This window comes from Orcinus orca, chromosome 17 (genome assembly GCF_937001465.1).
Source record: "Orcinus orca chromosome 17, mOrcOrc1.1, whole genome shotgun sequence".
NCBI lineage: Eukaryota > Metazoa > Chordata > Mammalia > Artiodactyla > Delphinidae > Orcinus > Orcinus orca.
In genome coordinates, this window is record NC_064575.1 from 13,635,429 (window position 1) to 13,656,705 (window position 21,277).

Consider the following 21,277-nt stretch of genomic DNA (forward strand, 5'->3'; position numbering starts at 1 on the left):
AAAAATACCGTAATGTAATTTTAGTGGGAATTTGAGGCAAAGTGAAGGTAAATAGAAGTATTCAGTCTTCTTTGTTTTATTAGAAGACAGCAAGAATGTCTTAAAAACATTTAACTAATTGCTCATGAAGAAGGTAGCAATTATTTTTTAAGCTGCTAAAACATAATAGAAAATATACTTTGCTTGTGTTTTTCCATGATTTATATAAATTATTAGTTTTACATCAGCACCTGCATTTTCTTTGTTCTATAAACACTGTCACACTTCCTTACTTGTTCAGTTAAAACATGTCTTAAAACCCAGCTTCATAACTTCCCCTCTGTTTGCTCACAAGAAAACCATTTCCAAACATTTTTATTCTGTACACTGATCTTGATACAGTCTTTCACGTAATGATGAATAGTAAGTTTTTATCATTATGTAGCATGCTTATGAAGTAATCATTTTTTTTAAACATAGTGCCAAGGTCAGTAGATCATCCTAAGTGGAACTGGAGGACTAAACCAGAAAGCCGTGATTTTGATGAATTGAACCACATCCTTCAAGAGAGCAAGAAACTGGGAAAAGCCCTTGAGAATCTCTCTCGAAGTAAGTTTATTTACTTCATTATAATTGGAATTCCTAACCAATATTAAAGTAGAAACATTCATTACTATTACCAGTAACATATTTCCAACATCCTCATTATAACTCCATGAGGGATTGAGGAGTTCTAAGAGCGTGAGATGGGAAATGAGGACTGATCTTGCATGTTACAGGGATTCGTGGGAAGACTAGTTTATATAGAGTAGGAGGGGCTATAGACCCCCTCCCCACAATGGCTATTTGATTCCAGTCTCTCTACAGTGTCTTTGTGCATTACCCAGGTGAGCTGGACACCTAATGGTACCTTACTCATTCTTCTCTTTTGAACCCTGTTGTTTTGTGTCATCCCAGTTAATGCATGTACCTGTTTCTTCCATGACTTTCTGATGTCTCTAAACTTCTTAAGGATAGTGACTGGGCCAGATTCTTCTTCGAATCCTCTCAGAACCTAGCAACATACCTTTTTGTAAAAGCAATGATCTGTAATCCTAGGGCCTGGGTCAGAAGTTTTGCTCTGCCACCTGTGAGGTGAATAACATTACGTAAATCATTAAACCTGTACGAGCCTTGGTCCTCTCATCTCCAGATCAGGAAGACATGATTCTGTGTCCCTCTTCTGATAGGGGAGAAGGTTTGAAATGATACGTTTCAAGTAAAACTTTTAAACGTTATTGTTGTGAGAGTAGACAAACAAATATTTTGATTTGATAAATGCATTGTGTATGTAGAAATACATATGTACTTTATGGTTTTAGTAGTGAGTTCAAGGTATTTCTATCTTTCTCTGGTTCTAAGTAGCTCTTAGTTTTAAAAATTAGGCACCTTTAGATGCGTATTAATGCTATAGCCCCACTAAAATTTTCTTCTGGTATTATGGAATATTAAAGATTCTTAAATGGAAAATAGAACACTAGCAAATTGTAGTAGATTATATTTGAGGATCAGTATGTTTTGTAAAACAGCGTTGTGTTACTAGTTTCATGATACTTTTTTTTTAAATTAATTAATTAATTAATTTATGGCTGTGTTGGGTCTTCGTTTCTGTGCGAGGGTTTTCTCTAGTTGTGGCAAAGCGGGGGCCACTCCTCATCGCGGTGCGCGGGCCTCTCACTATCATGGCCTCTCTTGTTGCAGAGCACTGGCTCCAGACGCGCAGGCTCAGTAATTGTGGCTCACGGGCCCAGCTGCTCCGCGACATGTGGGATCTTCCTAGACCAGGCCTCAAACCCGTGTCCCCTGCATTGGCAGGCAGATTCTCAACCACTGAGCCACGAGGGAAGCCCCCATGATATTTTTTAAAGTTAGAAATTTCCCTTGGTATATATTTTGGGAGAAGTTTATATATATATGTATATATATGTATGTGTGTGTGTGTGTTTATATATTGTATTATACTGTAATTATATATTTATATACTATATTTTATTGTATTACAATTTTATAGAGAGAGAGAGATTTCGTTTTTTCATACTTCTTAATTTATAATTTACTAGAGCCTTTTTTATTAGACTTTTGTGCAGTGAACCTGTCTCAGAAGTTAACTTGACATATGATAGGGTCTCGTAATTTTGCCATTAGTAGAAACTCTTTGGTTGGGGTATGAGAAAATCCTGCTTTTGTCTAGATTTACTATTGGAGCAAATAATGATAAAGTGAGTTTTCAGCTAATTATTATGTTCGTGAAAAGAACCTTACCTATTAACATGTCAAAGGCTTTATGTGTGCATATGTATGTATGTCAAAGCCTTTATGTGTGCATATGTATGTATGTCAAAGGCTTTATGTGTGCATATGTATGTATGTCTTACCCCTTCGGTCAGAGTCTGTGGCTCTTTATAGACTCTCAATTTATCTATAAACGTGAGTTTAAAGAAAGATTGAAGAAAAAGCCCAATTATTACACATCTTCACTTATAGTATTAGTCAATTTTTGTCCTTTATAACATGACAACTACCTTTTAAACACTTGTTATATCATTGTTAATTTGTAAGAAAGCATTTGACCACTAACTAAAACTTTTAAATAAGGGAGTTTGACACACTTGCCCAGATCTGTAGCAGACGTGTCAAGTTCACGCTGCGGTCCGTCCCAGGAAAACCTAGCCTTAGATGGGGGCTCGCAACTGAGTCGTCTGAGCAGAAGCGAGTGGGAGCTATGACGGGTTTAACGCAGGCAGGGAAGTCTGGAGAAATAAAACGGCTGGGGTAGCGGTTGATCAGGAGAGTAGAAGAGATGCAGGTTTGGGACATTACTCTTGGGACAGAGTCAGGGCCGGAGAAGTTGTTGGGTGAGTCCGTAGCTTGGCCAGGATACAGTGTAACGTTCAGCGTCTATGTGTGTGATGTGTATGACGGAGAGTTGTTTTCGGCTTCATTCATCGTTTTAAGGGGGCTCTTTTTTTGTGTGGCAGTAGTGGTGGTGTTTATGTGGCATAAGGGAGCCGTTGGTCACACAGGGAGGGGTCGCTCACTTCTCTGTATATGTTTTTTGAGTCTCTTTTAGAACAAGATGCTACTTTCTTGGATGACTTGAGTTTCTGTGACTTTCGCTGAGATTTAATATTAACGCCTTGTCTTAGGCCCAGCATGTATCTAACTACTCAGTTATCAGTTCACCTGAGATGGTGATGTTTATGTACTGATCTCACTGCCCAGAATTGAGCTGTTTAATCTCAAACTGTTCTTCCATCTTCCTGAAGGATGCTGTTCATTCTTATTTGATCTTGTTTGACTCTTACGATGGCTATGGCTTGGTAACTCTTTCTCTAATCTAATGGTAACTTTATTAACCATTGTTTTATTTACTAGGAAGACTTAGGGAATGGAGTCTTTTCTCCAGTTATAGTCAAAAGGAATGTTCATTGTCTTGTTATTGTGGACCTTTTTCTCCTGTGTCACAGGAAAGGTTGAAAGTTTTTAGTGATCTCCTAATTTTCATACAGTCTCTGATAGAGTTCTCTCTGGCAAGGTTGGTCTTTGCTTTACCTTAGTTTTACTTTCTGAAAGATGTTACATGCTTTTAAAGTATTTGTTATTTAGTTGAGATTGACAGCAAAAAATCGTTTATATCCCTCAAAATGGTAGAATTATCTCATCTCTACAGCTGTCAGCTTATGCAGACTGTACCATGCTGTCTTTCTGGCTTTTTGCAAACCTCTTGATGTAATGCTTTATCTTAATAAAGTCAGTCATGAACTGTGACGCTCCTCATGCTGTGATTCTCTCCTCAAGGTATACGTGTTAGAATAACTTCAGTGGCTTGGAATAATGCCAGTTATTAGTTTTGTGACCTTGGGAATCTTTCTTAACCTCTCTGTGTTTGTGTCACCTTTACTGTAAAATTGCAATAATCATGGTACTATTTCTAAAGGTTTTGTGACTGTCACATGAGATGCTGTATCTAAAGTGCTTGGTATGGTACCTGGTATGAAATAATTGCTCATTAAATGTTAGATATAATATTCAGTTTCTATTATTGTGTAACAAATTACCACAAACTTAGCAGCTTTAAAGAGTACAGATTTATTATCTTACGATTTCTGTGCCTCAGCAGTACGGGTGCGGGTTAGCTGTGTCCTCTGCTCAGGGTCTGGGCAGGCTGAAGTTAAGGTACCGGTTGGGGCTGTGATCTCACCTGGGCTTGGGGTCTTCTAAGCTCATTCTTGTCGTTGGTCAAATTCAGTGCTTGCTCTTGCAGCACTACGATCCCTGTTTTCTCACTGGCTGTTGGCCAGGGGCTGTTCTGAGACCATTCTCAGGTCCTTGCCTTGCGGCCTCCTCCTCTCGAAACAACAGTGCACTGTTTCTTCTTTGAAGCCACTGGGGCGCATCTCTCTGAAGGTTTGCCTTCTTTTAAAGGGCTCATCTGATTAGGTCAGGGCCACCAGGATCATCTTCCTTCTGGTTTACATAGTCAGCTGTTTAGTAACTAAATCAAGAGAGTGATACCCTTTCATCTTCAGCGGTCCCACCATGCAGACTCAAAGGGAAAGGACTGCACAGGTATGTGTCTTGGGAGTCATCCTAGAATTCTGCCCGCCACAGATATTATTAGCGTTATCACTGTTTATCCCTAACAGCCTGTAACATGCCTCAGCTGAGTGCTGCCCAACAGAAATGTAATATGAGCCACATGTGTGATTTTATATGTTCAAATAGGCACATTTCAAAAAAGGAAAAAGAATTTAAAATTAATTTTAATAAAATATGAACCCAGTGTGTCTAAATTATTTTCAGTTTGATTTGTATTCCATGTAAAAATTATTATCGAGGTATTTGATGTTCTTTTCCTGTCATACCGAGGCTTCAACAACCCGGTGTGAATTTTATTCTACAGCACACCTCAGCATGGACGAGCCACGCTTCAGATGTTCATTAGCCACGTGCGGCTCCCGCATTGAACACCAGAGCTCTACCTAATGTGAAAACAGACACACACAAAAGCCCTTCTCAGGGCTTCCCTGGTGGCGCAGTGGTTGGGAGTCCGCCTGCCGATGCAGCGGACACGGGTTCGTGCCCCGGTCCGGGAAGATCCCACATGCCGCGGAGCGGCTGGGCCCGTGAGCCATGGCCGCTCAGCCTGCGCGTCCGGAGCCTGTGCTCCGCAACGGGAGAGGCCACAACAGTGAGAGGTCCGCTTACCGCGAGGAGAAAAAAAAAAAAAAAGCCCTTCTCTTGAGGTTGAGTTACCTCACACAGAGGTACGACAGAATTCCTTCTTCCTCTTTCATCCAAAGTTTCAAAAAGAACAGTTAGCACGCATGGTCTCCACCTGCTCATCTTCCCCTCACTCCTCAGTGCGGTTACATAACTGCAGCCATCATTCTACTCAGACCTTTCTCACTGTGGTCACCAATTGAATCCAAGTTGTCAAACTGAATGAACACTCTTCCTCACCTTACAGAATTGCTCTGGTAGTTTTAACACCGTTGATTACTTTGTCTGCCTTCAAACTCTCCGATCTCTGAGTTTCTGGGACTTGGCCCTCATTTGATCGTTTCTGGATCTCTCCACATCATATCTTGTAGGTTTCATTCTGACACTTCTCTTTCTTTCCTGCCGCTATGAATACTGTTCCCACAGTTCATTCTCTGCCTCTGTTCTTTCAAATGCTCTCTGTGTCCAGCCTTATCCTCCCTCAGAGATTTAATTATCACCCCTACACAACTAACTCCGATAAGTGTATTTCCCATCCAGACTGTGTATGCTTTTATACAAGATGGTGGATATCCCACTGCTGTGCTAAATTCAGTATATCTAAGTAGATCATACCTCCTTCTTTACTGTGACCTTTCTTCTTCATGCGTTGTCTCAGCTGTTGGCATCATCAGTTACTGGTTCAGCCAGCCTGGAGCCCTTCTAGACTCGTCTTTCTCCCTAACTGTTAATAATTAATTTCCAAGTCTTGATATTTTCCCTCTATCTTGGGTATGATTTTCTTCTCTGCCGCATTAGCACCCTCTAATTCACACTCAGCACCACTGACCAGACCATTGGTTTATCCATTTAACATGTTCCATTTTGTTTCATGTCATTCCTGCCCCGTGACAGAAAAAACAGGTGCAGTCCCTGCTCATACTGACCTTGTGGCTGGAGGGATTACCATGGCCCTAAGTTAGGGGAGTCTTATGGCCAAAATCTCTGTGGCTTAATACAGTGTAAGTATTTAGTCACTCCATATAGTGTTCCAGGGTTGCAGACAGTTCTATCCTGTTATTCTCCTATCTTTAGCACCTGATCCAAGGGTCCTGAAAGCAGAAGGAGACAATAGAGGATTATGGGGGTGGTTTCTCATGCCTAGAGGTGGAAGTGCTCACATGACATCACCCACCTTCTACAACTGACTGCAAGGGAGGCTGGGGAATGTAGTCTAGCTTGTGAGCCCAGAAGAAATATGGAAATAGTTTGAAGCATGAATAACAATTCCCGTCCACACTCTTGTTTCTCTGTATCTCCAAACAGCCCTCACTGCAATCAGTGGGATGGATCTAGAGTGAAGACTTGGCACCACTTGTTGCAGACGTTCAAGGGCTCCTTAAAACCTCATAGAAGGTGCTCCATGCTCTGACCCTTAGTCATGTGTCCAGTATCATCTCTCATGACTCATCATCAGGCCACTTGTGCACCGGTAACAGGGAAGTTTTTCATACTCACTGATGTTTCTGCATTTCATGTATTTGCTTACGCTGTGTCTGTACCCTGAAATCGCACCCCCACTTGCCCCAAGCTAATCTCTGCTCCTCTCTTTAGCCTCAGCTCAGATGCCACTTGATGGTTTAGTGCTGCTGTCTTCCTGTGGAATGGATCTGGTACCCCTCTTTCTGTGCTTCCAGACTTTCCTCTGTACACGCTGAAATGATGTGATCTGCTTTCACAGCTCTCTGAGCTCTGAGCTGCGGGGAGTCCAGGGGCACCTGGACTCCCCAGCATGCAGCACAGTGATCAGTGCATAATTCAGTCCCAATTCGCTGGGCGAGTGCCACCTCTGCTTCCATTTCTTCCTGGTCCATCTTCTCCGTGACCCCTCCCTTACTCTTTCTTCACTGCACATCTACCTTCTGCTTCTCTAGGTGTGGGCCTTTGATGTCATATTACATAGGTTTTGGTTTTTATATATTTGATTTGTTTGCTGAGACCTTTGGCTTTAACTGTGGGCTGTCTATTAAATTAAACAGATAGGTAAGCAGGTGGGAGCCCAAGGTTCTTCTGAGCCCAAGGCCTTTGCTGCCTTTGGCAGTTTTCTGCGAAGGAAGGCAATGATAGGATGAGTATCTTTAGCCCATTTAGACATTGGTCTACAGATTGTAGTTCATGTGAAACACTGGCTGGAGCTTTTCCAAGGAAAAAAGCCCAGCTGTTGGGAGAACAGAGGACAGATATTTATGCTCTGTGACTGATAATAGCCATCTGGACTCAGCCAGGAAAAAAATAACAGAGGACTTTTTTAGTTCAGCAATCGTGAACGTCCCCCAGAAGTCTCTTCTGACAAACAGCCTGAGGAGTTAGGGAATAATAGCCTATGAGTGAAAATGGAAGCAGATGATGTGGTCATTGTTTGTTCATTGCATGCAGACCTCAAGTTTACCTTTTAGTAGGAGAGAGAGTTGTGAAAAGCAGAATTTCAAAGCCTTGTAAGGAGACGTGCGGGAGCCTTCAACAAGGAGGTTTAGGGCCAACGTGGTGAAGAATATATCTGAGTAGAGTCTGTAAGGATAAAAAGGTAAAGCTAAGGTAAAAGGAGAGTGAAGATGTGTCATGAAGTGGGAGGTTCCTGACAGAAAAGCATGTGTGTAAAAAGAAGGAAGAAAATTCACAGAAAAATTTCAGAGAAAGAAGAAAATTTTGTATTGTTGATGCGTTAAGGGTGAAGTGAGTAATAAAGTCAACGAAGGTGGAGGTCTAGGTGGCAGGGGAGTCGGGGGTGAAGATGATCCTGTGTTTCCGAACGATCACTCTGGTGCCACGTGGAAGTTGGAATTGATATGGTTCATGTCTCAGGGCGAAAACCAGATGAAGAGAGCCTGAAATAGAGCGGTAGCTGTGGGATAGAAAAGAGGGAATGGTTTAAGACAGGTATTGGTACTGGTCAGCTGCATGTTAGCAGCCAGGCCGCACGGCAGGAGGTGAGCGGTGGGCAAGCGAGCAAAACCTCATCACCCGCTCCCCGTCACTCGCATCACCTCCTGGACCATCCCCGCCCTCCCCCCGCATCCGTGGACAAATTCTTCCATGCGACCAGTCCCTGGTGCAAAGATTGGGGACCGCTGGTTTAAGAAGTGTAGAAGATTATATGGTTAAGACTCACTGATATGAGAGAGGTGTGAGGATAAAAGAGAACGATGTGCTTAGATTGTTTTATTTTTTTGGTTTTGTTTATAATCAAGGTGACTGGGTGCTGCCTCTGCCTCAGATGGGAATTCAAGAGGGTTTGAGGGTGGAGGAGGAATGTTGTTTCGAACACCTTTGGTATATCCAAATGGTGTGGATAGCCCTCCTCTGTTCCCAGCAGTCAAGTGTGTGTGTGTGTGTGTGTGTGTGTGTGTGCGCGCGCGTGCACATGTGTGTAAATTGCTATTTGGAGAAGAAATTTGATTAGGGATATAGGTACAGGAATCTTTAGCATATAGGGAAAAAGAGCCCTCCCCCAAACACATACTATCAACATTTGAGATACAGGAAGAAAAGTGATCTAGTTGACACTGAAAAGGAATTTTCGGACAGGTAGGTTGAAAACCAAGGTAGAATGCTTTCAAAAAATCAGGGAGAGAAAATATTTCAGAAAATCTAGCTGTCCGAAGTGGCAGATAACTTGGTAAAAAAAAAAAAAGATGGCAAACACATTCATCGTGTGTGCAGGCATCGCCAAGCTGTGCTTGCATTGTTTCCTGCAATAATAGGAAAAGCTGGAAATTAAGTATCTTTTATTAGAGAAAGAAAAATGGATAAAGAAATCACGGTACATTCACACAATGGTATACTTTATAGTCATTAAAAATGATACTGTAGAAAATAGTTACTAATATAAAAATAGAGTTTTATACAAAAAGCAGATAACAAAATAGTATGTTTGCCTTTACTTTTGTTTTATATATGCATATAGAGGCATACCGCATTTGTATGTATGCCTGTATACGCTCAAAAAATTCTTTGGAAGAATTCACAAGAAACTGTTATCCTTATTTATGAGTGGAGACTTGTTTTCCTTTTCCCTTTATTATATTTTTTATTTTGTTCTGTGATAAATATGTATCGGTTTGACCAAATGAAATCAAATAGGCTTTTTGCAAAAGGCAGAATCGGGGTAATCTGTCTTTACAATTCTGATATCATTGGGATTTTTTCCAATAGGGAGTCAGACTTTGGAAAATAGCTACTTCCAGTTTATACCATATGAATTTTCTGATCTACTCTCATGAAATGAATTACACTGACTAAGCTGTAAAGAATCGTGAAAATTTGCTACTTTCATTTGTCTTAGCTGCCACCTGATTCTAACTCTAGGGCTAACCTGATGCCTGGGAAAATGGAAAGCTTGGTGGAGCAGGTGGCCCCTGTTTACTTGATCTAGCGCAGCTTGGAATGTGAGAACTGTTTTGGAAGAAATTCCTGATACCACTGAGACCTCTCTGAGGGTTGGAATAAATGGAAAGGCCCATAATTTGAAGGACACAAATGAAAGTATCCAGATAGGTTTGCAGTACAGCAGAATCAGGAACCAACCTCCGATATGCCTGTGGGAGCCCTTGCCTCTTTATCTAGAAGAGAAGCGTAGTTTCTGAAGGAACTCATTTCCCCCTGTTCGTTTCCAAGAAGCCCACTTCTATCTGGGACACCATTGCTGCCCTAAGCCAAGCCTCTCTGGCTACTCTGAAAGGACAGTGTCTCCTGTAAGATCTCACTTGGGCTTTTAGGAAGACCATGTGATCCAGTATGCATCAAGAGTCCCATAATCAAATCCTGGGCCTTCTTTCCTTACAACATATTGTAGCAACCCACTGTATTTTCTCTCGCAAATTCTGTTCCCCACTGCCCCTCAGTTTCTATAAAATTTAAAAATATACCTTAAAATATGATGGATTTTGAGAGTTAATGAAGTGCCTAAAAGTTGTGAATCTCATCTCAGGGAATAGCTGTGAATGTTCTGCTTGGCACTGGGAGAACTATCCTGGCTACTCAGTATGAATGGTTCTCATTAGAGCTTCCTGCTTCTGTAAAGAAGCGTGTCTTTAATATTCTTTCAATGGCTTTTAGTCAGGTTAAGCTTTGATTAAAATCGAAATACAAAAAGTGAATAATATCCTAGGCAATTTGACATGGATAATAGAGAGCCTAAAGAATTATACAATGTATAGTATTTATTTAGATAAATTCTTAGGTAAAAATCATCAAAATATTTAAATGTTAAGAAAATATAATAATAGGTATCTGAAAAAATATGTAAGACCAGACATTTAGAACGATTAGAGGCATCATTTCTTCCCCAAACCAAGTTCCCCATTTAGTTAGTTTGAGCTTTATTCTGGGACTCATCACTGCTTATGCTTTAATATGTCTTCATAGCAACCTTTGTCTTCATCTTAATTTTCCATTGGTAAAATTTCTTGGCCCTGCAAAACAGCTTCTGATACTTGCTAAAATGGACAGTGAACAGAGGATGTACGGAGCTAGCTCACAAGTGAGGTGCAAGTTCTGTGTGACATGCATTTTGACCATTCAAGGTCGTTAAGGCCTTTTGACTTACTTACCTGCAGGTTCTTGGCTACACTCTAGATGGGTGAAGTATTGCTGCTATCTTTATGAATAATGGATTCATAAGTCTGAGGTGTAAAAGAAATATAAAGACCAACTGATAACTTTCTAAAAACTGAGTGAGGAAACTCTTTTTGCAGGGCCAAGGGCATTAATGCAGAAAGTTAAAAATAATCAAGGGAGTTTCAGAAATCTCAGACAATTGGGTAATGGGTTATTTAATTCCAGATATCTAATTTTTATGATTTTGGATGAGAAAGAAAATTTTGTTTTATGTATCTACTCTCCCTTTCTGTCTTTTAAAATAGATTAAGTCTTTTAAACATTTATTTTTAAACAATATATTCAGTTCTAATCTTGAAATCATACTGGAAAGGAACATTTTTGTAATAATTGTATCAATGTAAATATAAGCATTTGAAATATATATTTGGCTTCTATAAACTGGACTGATATGTTTACATAAACCATTTGGTACTGTATAAAATTCCTACATTATCTTGAAATCTGAGTTATTCCAGGTGAGCCTGAATAATTTCATATATTTTTTAAACCCAAATATTCATAAGTGTGTGATATGCTAGACCTCTAGACATGTTTATCATTGCTCAGAAAGCTGTGGGATCTGTCTGTCTCACAGGTCCTCCCTACTGTAGACTCATTAGAATATCTGTAGACTCATTAGAATATCTACTGTAGACTCATTAGAATATCTCAGAGTTCTTCCCCACACTCACTCAGTAGTGATGCTGCCCCGCTGCAATGCTCCCTTCATGAAGCGTTCTCTCCCTGAATTGTTGAAGCAGGTACCTTCATAATACAGCAAGTTCCTGAATAATTGTTAAGCTTAGGTCACCCCGAACCCCCAAAGTCATGGCCGGACTCTGTTTTAGTGTAGTGACACGTAAAAATTCTTAATTAACAACAGTTTTTGCCAAAGAAGAATTTTATAGAATACTGTTATGAAGAATTCATCTTGAATACACCTGTGTTTCTGGTTTTATCTACAAGGGGAAGAATGCCATTTGTTGAGATGAAGTAGGGCATAGTATTTTTTCTGCTTTGTGTGTGATTAATTTACTAGTTTACTGGACCGAGATGATAGAGCAACTGGTAAAGTGTCCTCCACAGACACTCCATACCTAAGCAGAGAGGGGATCTTTACTCAGGTTCATTTTCTTGAGACAACTTTCAGATTTTCTCTTCCAACCCAGTTCATTCTTTCTTGTGCTTTAGAGTCTGCTGAACGCTGGCTTCAGTCTGTTCTTATTTTCTGTGTTTCCTTGGACTTCAGAATTTTCCTTGTCTCTTGGCCCAGGAAGGTGATAGTCATCATGACAGCAGAGCTAGAGACTGACACCTTGGTAAAGAAAAACAGACAGAGACAGGAGAGAGCAAAAGAGCTGCTGAGAATGAAAGATAGATGCAGACAAAGATTGAAGTGGAAAAGAATCTTTTCAGTCCTACTTTCTGTTCAATTTACATTGATTTTATGAACATCCAGGAGCCTGAGGTTTGGAATTATTATGTGGAGGTCCATAGAAAAGCCAACCCCCAAATAAGGGCTAGGACTAGATTTGTCTGCAAAGGTTTAAATGAACCAGAAATCAGAAAGTATGCTAACCGCTGCCATCTCAGGGTTTCTCATCACTAGTCACTCCTAGTCACTCCTTTAGGAATAATAAAAATCATTTCAGTTAGAGGTGGAATTGTGCCATCAGTCTGTTGTTATTACTCTACAAGGAAGTAACAGAAACTGTTGAAGCATATCCTAAGGAATGAGGCTTGGTTTGAATATTCAGCAAACATTTACTGGGTTATGATCATGTGCTTGGATATGGACTGTAATGGGAGCTATGGAGATAAAAAAACGATAGCTGCCTTCAAATAACTTGATGGTCATAACTCTAAATCCTTAAGTCCTGTATTATGTCTTCTGGCATATAAACCAGGCTTATACTGGAAGAAACTGCATGATGAAACCAAATTATGAAAGAGACCCATAACCCTTTCCTTCCAAATCCCCTCACAAACTTCATTTCCCTGTATTTCAAGAGCTCATTAAACAAAACAGAAATCAAGAAAAGCCTCATGCACTCCCTTCAACTAAGTTGAAGGAATTTAGTAATGATTAACTATAGATGGAGAAAACTAGCTTGGACCACCAGAAGATCCCACTACAGTTCTTTGGTGAATTGGACAAAAGACAATGTAGCTCAAATTCCTTCCCTCTTCACCCCACCAACCCACATTCTGACTGTATTCATTACGGTCAATAGGAAATGGTTTCTCTACAGGGTGTTCAACCATGTGAATTGTGAAGTAGAGGGAACACTCTTTTGGACACATTTTCTTTCTAATAACTTCTTCAACACCATCTCAGAGACAAGAAAACAAACTTTTTGCCGTTAAAAAAACCTTTATTTTATTTCATTTATTTATTTTTTACAAAGAATATCCCCCACCGGGGGTGAAAAATATATCTGGTTAAGTACAAAATATAGTTTTTGTCATACAAAAAGATATACAATTAAAAAGCAACAAAAAAATGAAACCACCTTCAGCCCACATACTTTCTCAGGAAAGGGAAGATAGAGCTCAGTGCTCTGACACAGGACCGTGAACAAAGTGCTGAAGCTGAGAGAGACTGAGCCAGTGCTAGAGGCTGCAGTGAGAGAGGGGCTGTCAACATCCCTGTCTCCTAACACTGGGCAGGAAGGGAGCCTTCACGGCTTTTGTGAAGACCTGCCCTCTAGTTTCTCATGGCAACATAAAAAAAAAAAAAAAAAAAAAAAAACAACAACACTGGGGTTTGACACCAGCTTCCCTCTGTCCTATGTCCTAAACCTGAGGGCTGGCCACACCTGCTCCAGTGCCTGGCCACAGTGCCTGTGTGCAACCATAGGCACAGCATCCTTCAAACAGAAGGGGAAGTGAGACAATGGGAGGAGGATGTCTTTAGCCTGATGCGTTAGGACTGAAATGCCCACAGGGATTCAGCAGCTGGCTCGGAAGAAAGACTGTGCTGGTGATAAAGATTTGCTGGTCATCACCATATAGAGGAATAAAAATGTCAGTGGTATGGGTTAGGTTACCAAGGGAAGTGTACCCTTGGCATTTCAGGCAAGGACTCCCTACCCCCAGAGAAGAGTATTCCTGTGAAGGAGACAAAGGAGAATAGAAAAGGTAGGGTAGCATTTCAAGAAAGAGAGTGGGGTTAACAGAGTCTCTCTCATCACAGAGAAATAAATTAAGGACTAAAACTTTTTACATTACTAACTTAGAACAATTTTGGAAGAATGGTAAAGACAGAAATTGGACTGATGTACATTGAGGAGTGTGTAGATGGGAGAAGGGGAGCTTGTGAGGATAGGGGAATTAAAATACATGACCTACAACCACCTTTCTGCCTTAATGTTTTATCACTCTAGGAATCTGAATCAGTTCTTAAAAGAGAACAAAATTGTAACAGGCTAAGTTGCACTTGATTGTCATTATCACATAAAGACAACATCTCTACAGTTGTCTTTGCAAGTTAGCTCTGCATTTAATAGCCTACAAGCTGGTAGGCTTGTAGGTGCCTGTTTTGTTTGGTATTTGTTTTGTTTTTGTTGCATCATTTGCATTGTTCCAGCAGTTCACGCTGTTATAGTGACTTAAATTTCTAATTTGTTTTCATCAGTAGAAAGGATGGTACCACATTATTTTGAAGCACTCTTAAAAAGAAAAAATAGCATGGAAAATGCACTAGTTCTACAAATTGGAACTTTCGTTTTTGTTTTTAAGATTGGGTTATTAAGGATTGCTTCTAAAACTTTTTTATTTCTCTCTCTCTTGAATCCCAGGTATTGCAATTTCAGAGGAACTCGATAAGGTACGTTGAACCATCTAATGAAAATAAAATATAGAACTTACATTTTAATCCATTGTCTAAATGAAAGAGTTTCTGAAACATAAAGTGTTCAAATGTAATTTATTTGGTGCTAACATTTTAAAACTTTCAAAGTTATATGCTTTAAGAAAGTTATTGCATGAAATATATAATATCACCTGTTCTTCTGAGTTGAGAGTTTTAGAATTTGGTTAGAGAAAGCTGAATCACTGTAATCACTGAATCACTATATTAAAAATGAAAACTAATATGAACTATTTGGATTCTGCCTGTATCTAGATGATGATGATGATCATGGTGATATGGAAGACACTTGTACTTTTCTATAGCTACCCATTAGAAACCTTACTCAGTCAGATTTTTTTTTTTAATTCCAAGATGCCAAGGGAATATCATGGTGCCTTGGACTGGGGTGATAGTTGTGAAGGTGGTGAGAAGTGATATGATTAGGAATATATTTTAACAGTAATGTCAGTGGAACTTGCTAATAGATCAGTTGTAGAAGGAAATCAGTCAGTGATGATTCCTAGGTTTGGGAGATGAGCAAGTAGGTGAATTGTGGTGCCACTTGACAGCATTGGAGAACCTGGGGAAACAGCACATTCGGCAGGTTGGGGTGGCGTCAGGATTTCTCTTTTGAATTGTTTAGTTTGAGTTGTCTATGAAACATATTTATATGAGTTCTTGCTCACGAGTGAGATTTGCTTTAGAGTTATACATTTAGGAGTCATTGAAATAGAAGTTCTCATTTTTTTGGTCTTAGGACCCCTTTATACTCCTAAAAATTATGTAGAGGACCCCAGAAGCTTTAATTTATATAGGTTTCATTTATCAATATTTGCCATGTTAGAATTTAAAACTGATAAAAATTTTACATGTTTATTCATTTTAAAAATAGCACTGATAAAACCATTTCATTAACAAAAATAACATTTTTATGAAAAATACTTTATTTTCCAAAACAAGATATTTGTGAGAAAGTGGCATTGTTTACATTTTTGAAAATAATCTTTTTACTGTCTGGTTTAATTGAAAATTTTAGATTTTCATATCTGCTTCTGCATTCAGTCTGTTGTGGCTGAAAAAAAATCTGACATCATATTGGAAAAAAGAGAAGCACCTAGAAATAGCCATCAGTATTTGGTGAACATTGGTCCAGATGTCTCTCTAAAGAGAAAACATATTGAAATTTGGCTTGGTGCCTAGATATATAGGTAGAAAGAAAGTGATATATAGGTAGAAAGAAAAGTGATAGGTAGAAAGAAAGTGCAAAAAATGGGATTATATAAGTCATGACATTTTAAAATAATAAACTATAAGGTAATAATTATAATATACAAAAGCAATAAAGTTGGTATCCTTCTATTCCAAATAGGACTATACCTTTTGAGTTTTGTACCCAAAAATACATTTCTGATTCACTAAATAAATGAAATTTATGAATGTACTTTTAAATATGAATTGATAGGGCTTCCCTGGTGGCGCAGTGGTTGAGAGTCTGCCTGCTGATGCAGGGGACACGGGTTCATGCCCTGATCCGGGAAGATCCCACATGCCGTGGAGCGGCTGGGCCCGTGAGCCATGGCTGCTGAGCCTGCGCGTCCGGAGCCTGTGCTCTGCAACGGGAGAGGCCACAACAGTGAGAGGCCCGCGTACTGCAAAAAAAAAAAAAAAAAAGAATTGATAAACCATCCTAATATTTTAAAATTATTTAAATTTCAATCTGTACTATGTGCAAAACCAGATCCTGACTATATACCATAGCAAGTAGAATAAGTGGCAGGTGAGGTCTTCCAGCTTTGTCCTGCTCTTCTAGTCCTCTGCTGTCCATCACTGTCTTTGCCCCAGCTCGTCTCCTCCTTGTACCGTGACTTTCCTTATGATTTGCGGAAATTTAATAATCCCTGTCTTGTATTTATTGTTTGTGTTCATTCTAAGTGCAAAGACATAATTATCACTATTTCTGGGTTCATTTTTTTGCTCCTTCCAGTATATTCTGCAAAGCCCTGCCTGCCTGAGCCATAAATTAGCTTGTGAGACTGCTTGGCCCTTGTCCTTCCCTTTTTTTCCTGGGCTCTGACTTGCAGCCTGGTTAGTATCTACGTCAGCCTTTTTTTTTGGTGAGCTAAAGGACATACTAATTGTTCTTTGAACTGAAAATGGATTTCACCTTCATTGGATAAAAATGTGGAAACCTTGACACTTGGTTAAATATCATCCTTAGGATACGTCCTCCCCCTTCTCACCTCCTCTCTTCTAAGCACTAGCTCAGGGGAGTTTCCATTTAACTAAGTTGCATAAACTGCAGATTTTCACTACTTACCTAATGTTCCCATTTTTGAAGACTCTGTGGAAATTGCTGAAATTTATTACATATTTATTATTTTTCAATAGGAAGATGCCAACTATTGTCATAAATAAGCTTTTACTGAAAAAAATTATGTCAGTACAAAAAGATTGTTCCCACTCTCACATCTGATATTCAGGAGTGCAAAGTTATACAGAGGACACACAGGCTTCCAGAGCCAAAGCACCATCCTTTGCCTGCCCCTTGGGGGAGAGGGAGAGCCTGCCCCATGGCGCCCTCTGCTGACCATGAAGCTCACAGTCTTGCATTTTTCTCGCTAAGAAAATGTGAATCTCAGGCTGGTACTAAAACTGTAGTCAAAAAGAATGATTTAAAAACTCTTCGAGGAAAACATAGGAAGATCACTCTTTGACATAAATCACAGCAAGATCTTTTTTGACCTACCTCCTAGAGTAATGGAAATAAAAACAAAATTAAACAAATGGGACCTAAGGAAACTTCAGAGCTTTTGCACAGCAAAGGAAACTATAAACAAGACGAAAAGACAACCCTCAGAATGGGAGAAAAAATTTGCAAACGAATCAGCGGATAAAGGATTAATCTCCAAAATATATAAACAGCTCATGCAACTCAATATTAAAAAAACAAATAGCCCAATCAAAAAATGGGCAGAAGACCTAAATAGACATTTCTCCAAAGAAGATATACAGACTGCCAAGAAGCACATGAAAAGCTGCTCAGCAGCACTAATCATTAGAGAAATGCAAATCAAAACTACAATGAGGTGTCACCTTGCACCAGTTAGAATGGGCATCATCAGAAAATCTACAAACAACAAATGCCGGAGGGGATGTGGAGAGAAGGGAACCCTCTTGCACTGTTGGTGGGCATGTAAATTGATACAGCCACTATGGAGAACAATATGGAGGTTCCTTAAAAAACTAAAAATAGAATTACCATATGACCCAGCAATTCCACTACTGGGCATATACTCAGAGAAAACCATAATTCAAAAAGACACATGAACCCCAATGTTCACTGCAGCACTATTGACAATAGTCAGGTCATGGAAGCAACCTAAATGCCCATCGACAGATGAATGGATAAAGAAGATGTGGTACATATATACAATGGAATATTACTCAGCCATAAAAAGGAACAGAATTGGGTCATTTGTAGAGACGTGGATGGACCTAGGACTGTCATACAGAGTGAAGTAAGTCAGAAAGAGAAAATCAAATATCGTATATTAACACATATATGTGGAACCTAGAAAAATGGTACGGATGAACCAGTTTGCAGGGCAGAAATAGAGACACGGATGTAGGGAACAAACGTATGGACCCAAAGGGGGGAAAGCGGCGGGGGGTGGGGCTGGGAGTGTGATGAACTGTGTGATTGGGATTGACATGTATACACTGATGTGTATAAAATGGATGAGTAATAAGAACCTGCTGTATAAAAAAATTAAATCTATTTTAAAAAAAGAATGATTTAAATGAGTGTTGAGCTGACACCTGTGTCTTTAATATAGTAATAAAAATCAATACAGCTTCTTCCTTTTAATCTTCCATTAACAATTTTGGGGGCTCACTAAAGATCTACTTTTCTTAACCTTTATAAAATACTGATCTTTAACTGTCATATTCTAATTCACTTATTATTTCACTGAAGTTATTTTTTCTGTGACTTTTAAAGTTAGTTTATGAATTCTGATAAAGGTAATAAGAATTATTAATTCTACTTAAGATGGAAAAATAAAACAGAAGTTAATATTATTTTTAAGGTTCTTTTAAAAATTGTGAGACTTCAATAAATGTCTTATTCATTAGTCTTTTCCTTTCCCTTTTCCTAGCCATCGTATTGTTTTCTACTGCTGTTGTAACAAATTGAAACAGCACCAATTTATTATCATACAGTTCTGTAGTTTAGAAGTTAAACCATGCGCCTTCCTGGGTTAAAATCAGGTGTAATAGGGCTTCATTTCTTCCTGAAGTTCTAGGAGAAAGGTGTTACCTTGCCTTTTCCACTTTCTAAAGGCTGCTGCATTCCTGGTGCATGGTCCCTTTTCTGCATCTTCAAAACTAGCAGCAGTGTCTCATTTCTCTCTAAGTGCATCCCGGAAAAGCTGTCCACTTGTATGAAATCCCGTGATTAGTTTGGGGCCACCCAGCTAATCTGGATAATCTCATCTTAGCATCTTTAACCTTAATCATGCAAAGCCCCTTTTGCCATGTAATGTAACGTATTTAGAGATTTGGGGATTGGGATGTGGACATCTTTGGGAAGAGCCATTATTTTACCTACACAGCCACTATCCAAGCTCAGATGGGATTACCTTTCATATCTTTATCTAATTCTTCAGGCTCCTGCCATTCTGATTCACCCTTCAAAATGCCATATAGTAAGCCTGGCTGGTTCCTGCTCGGTGACCCTTCAGTAGGGCAGTGTGACCCATCCTTCAACTCCTGTGAATATTGGGTGCTTATGGACTCACCCTTCTCCAGAGGATGGTTTCAACTCAGGGGGAGCCATCCTGCCCAGAGATGCCTGGGTTCACCATCAACCAATGACTGACTAAAACAAGACTGAGTTGTCGTTTACGTTACAGAGCTCCTTATGGGATAGGCTGAGAGTAGACTTTAGCTGAACCCATATCTTTGCCTAGCTTCTTCCCGTCTTCTCCTGCTTCCTTTAGTCTCTTACAGGTTTCACTTAAAGAGACCCCCATCAGTAAACCACTTGGTTAGCCTCGGGTTTTAGGGAACCCTACCTAGGGAATTCTGCTAAAAAATTTTCCATGACTCCCTGTTACTTCACAAATTAAGTCCAAATTTCTAAGACTAGAATTAACAGTTTCCATTTTGTCTTTCAAATCTATATCTTATGCTTCATTTTCCTCTTTTTCTCTACTCAGAGTCTGTGCTGTGCTGACAAAAGGAGTACTGTAAGGCAACCAGACTACAGTACTTCCAAGTCATATTTTTAATTTATTTCCACATTTTTGCTTATTGTCAGTCCCTCCCCTTTCTCCAACTCTTTTCCATCCTTCAAGCTCCAGGCTTTCAGTGTCTTCATATATAAAAAATTATATGTGCAGTTATTCTTTGATCAGATGATCCTACTTCTATGAGTCTATTCCAAGAACACACTGGCAAAACTATAAAAAGACCAATGTGGGTGACTAAACATTGTTGTGCTACTTTAATAGGAAAAGAGTTGAAATAACTAAATGTTCATTGAAAGAAGAATAACAGATAAATTATAGTACTTCCACTATAGAGTACCATACAGCTATAAAAATGAAAGAATATCTCTGTAGATACTCTAGAGCGATCCCCAGGATATATTGTTGAATAAAAAAGGCAAAGAAAAGAAGTGTGTTTATAGTGTGCTATCATTTATCTAAGTAAGTGTAATGAAAATATAGATGCGTATTTGCTTATATTAAAGCCAAAACAACAATGGCAGAACCTGCCATACTGTAAAACACACACACACAATTACTTTTTAAACGTTACCTATGGGAGAAGGGAAGGAATAGAGAGTAGGAGTGAGGAAGGTGTAGAGCGGATAGGAATAGAATCTTGACTTCCTAGAATTTTATGTGAGACTTTGGAATCATTTAAATATTTTATATAATTTCTAAAAAACAAGGTTAAATCTTAAAACAGTGATTTCTAAGAAGCAAAAGCAAATGAAACAAATGAGAACAACGGTATTTCAGGTTGATGGCAAAACACACTGAGGTGAATTACTCCAAGTCATTATAAACACAGTTATTTGATTGTTCTCTAGTGGGATATACCCAAAGGCCCAAGGGAACAGCATCAGCTCTTAAACTGTTTTTAGTAATTGTATCGTTAATGATAGTGTTGATATTATTATAAAGAGACTTTTGTGTATGCTTTGTGTGATATAACAAAGAAGTAATTATATTGATATCCTAAGAACCAGAATTTTTGGCATAGGGGAAAGGAAATACAGATATAAGATTATAAGTTTAAGTAACAATCCTATATCCTGTTTTGAATTGAAAGTATCATTCAGAACTCATAATATTTTTTTATTTTAAAAACAAAAATATACTATCTACAGGCAGTTAACTCAACTAGAGCCCAGATATTGTTTTCTGAATATTTTTCTCTATTAAAAGGAACCAGGTCTCTTTGGAAAAATGTCTGAATCTATTCAGCAGCTGAGAAAGTACAACTTGAGTCTGGATATCATTTAGCACCAGCAGG

The 21,277-nt window shown here is 39.1% G+C and overlaps 1 protein-coding gene across 1 annotated transcript in view; it reads left to right on the plus strand.

Moving 5' to 3' along the window:
* C17H8orf34 (chromosome 17 C8orf34 homolog) overlaps positions 1 to 21,277 on the plus strand; it is a 331,481-nt gene that overhangs the window by 68,022 nt on the left and 242,182 nt on the right. Inside the window, 2 exon segments of the mRNA XM_033437548.2 lie at positions 460 to 588; positions 14,679 to 14,707. Of these exon segments, the coding sequence (XP_033293439.2) occupies positions 460 to 588; positions 14,679 to 14,707 (158 nt within the window).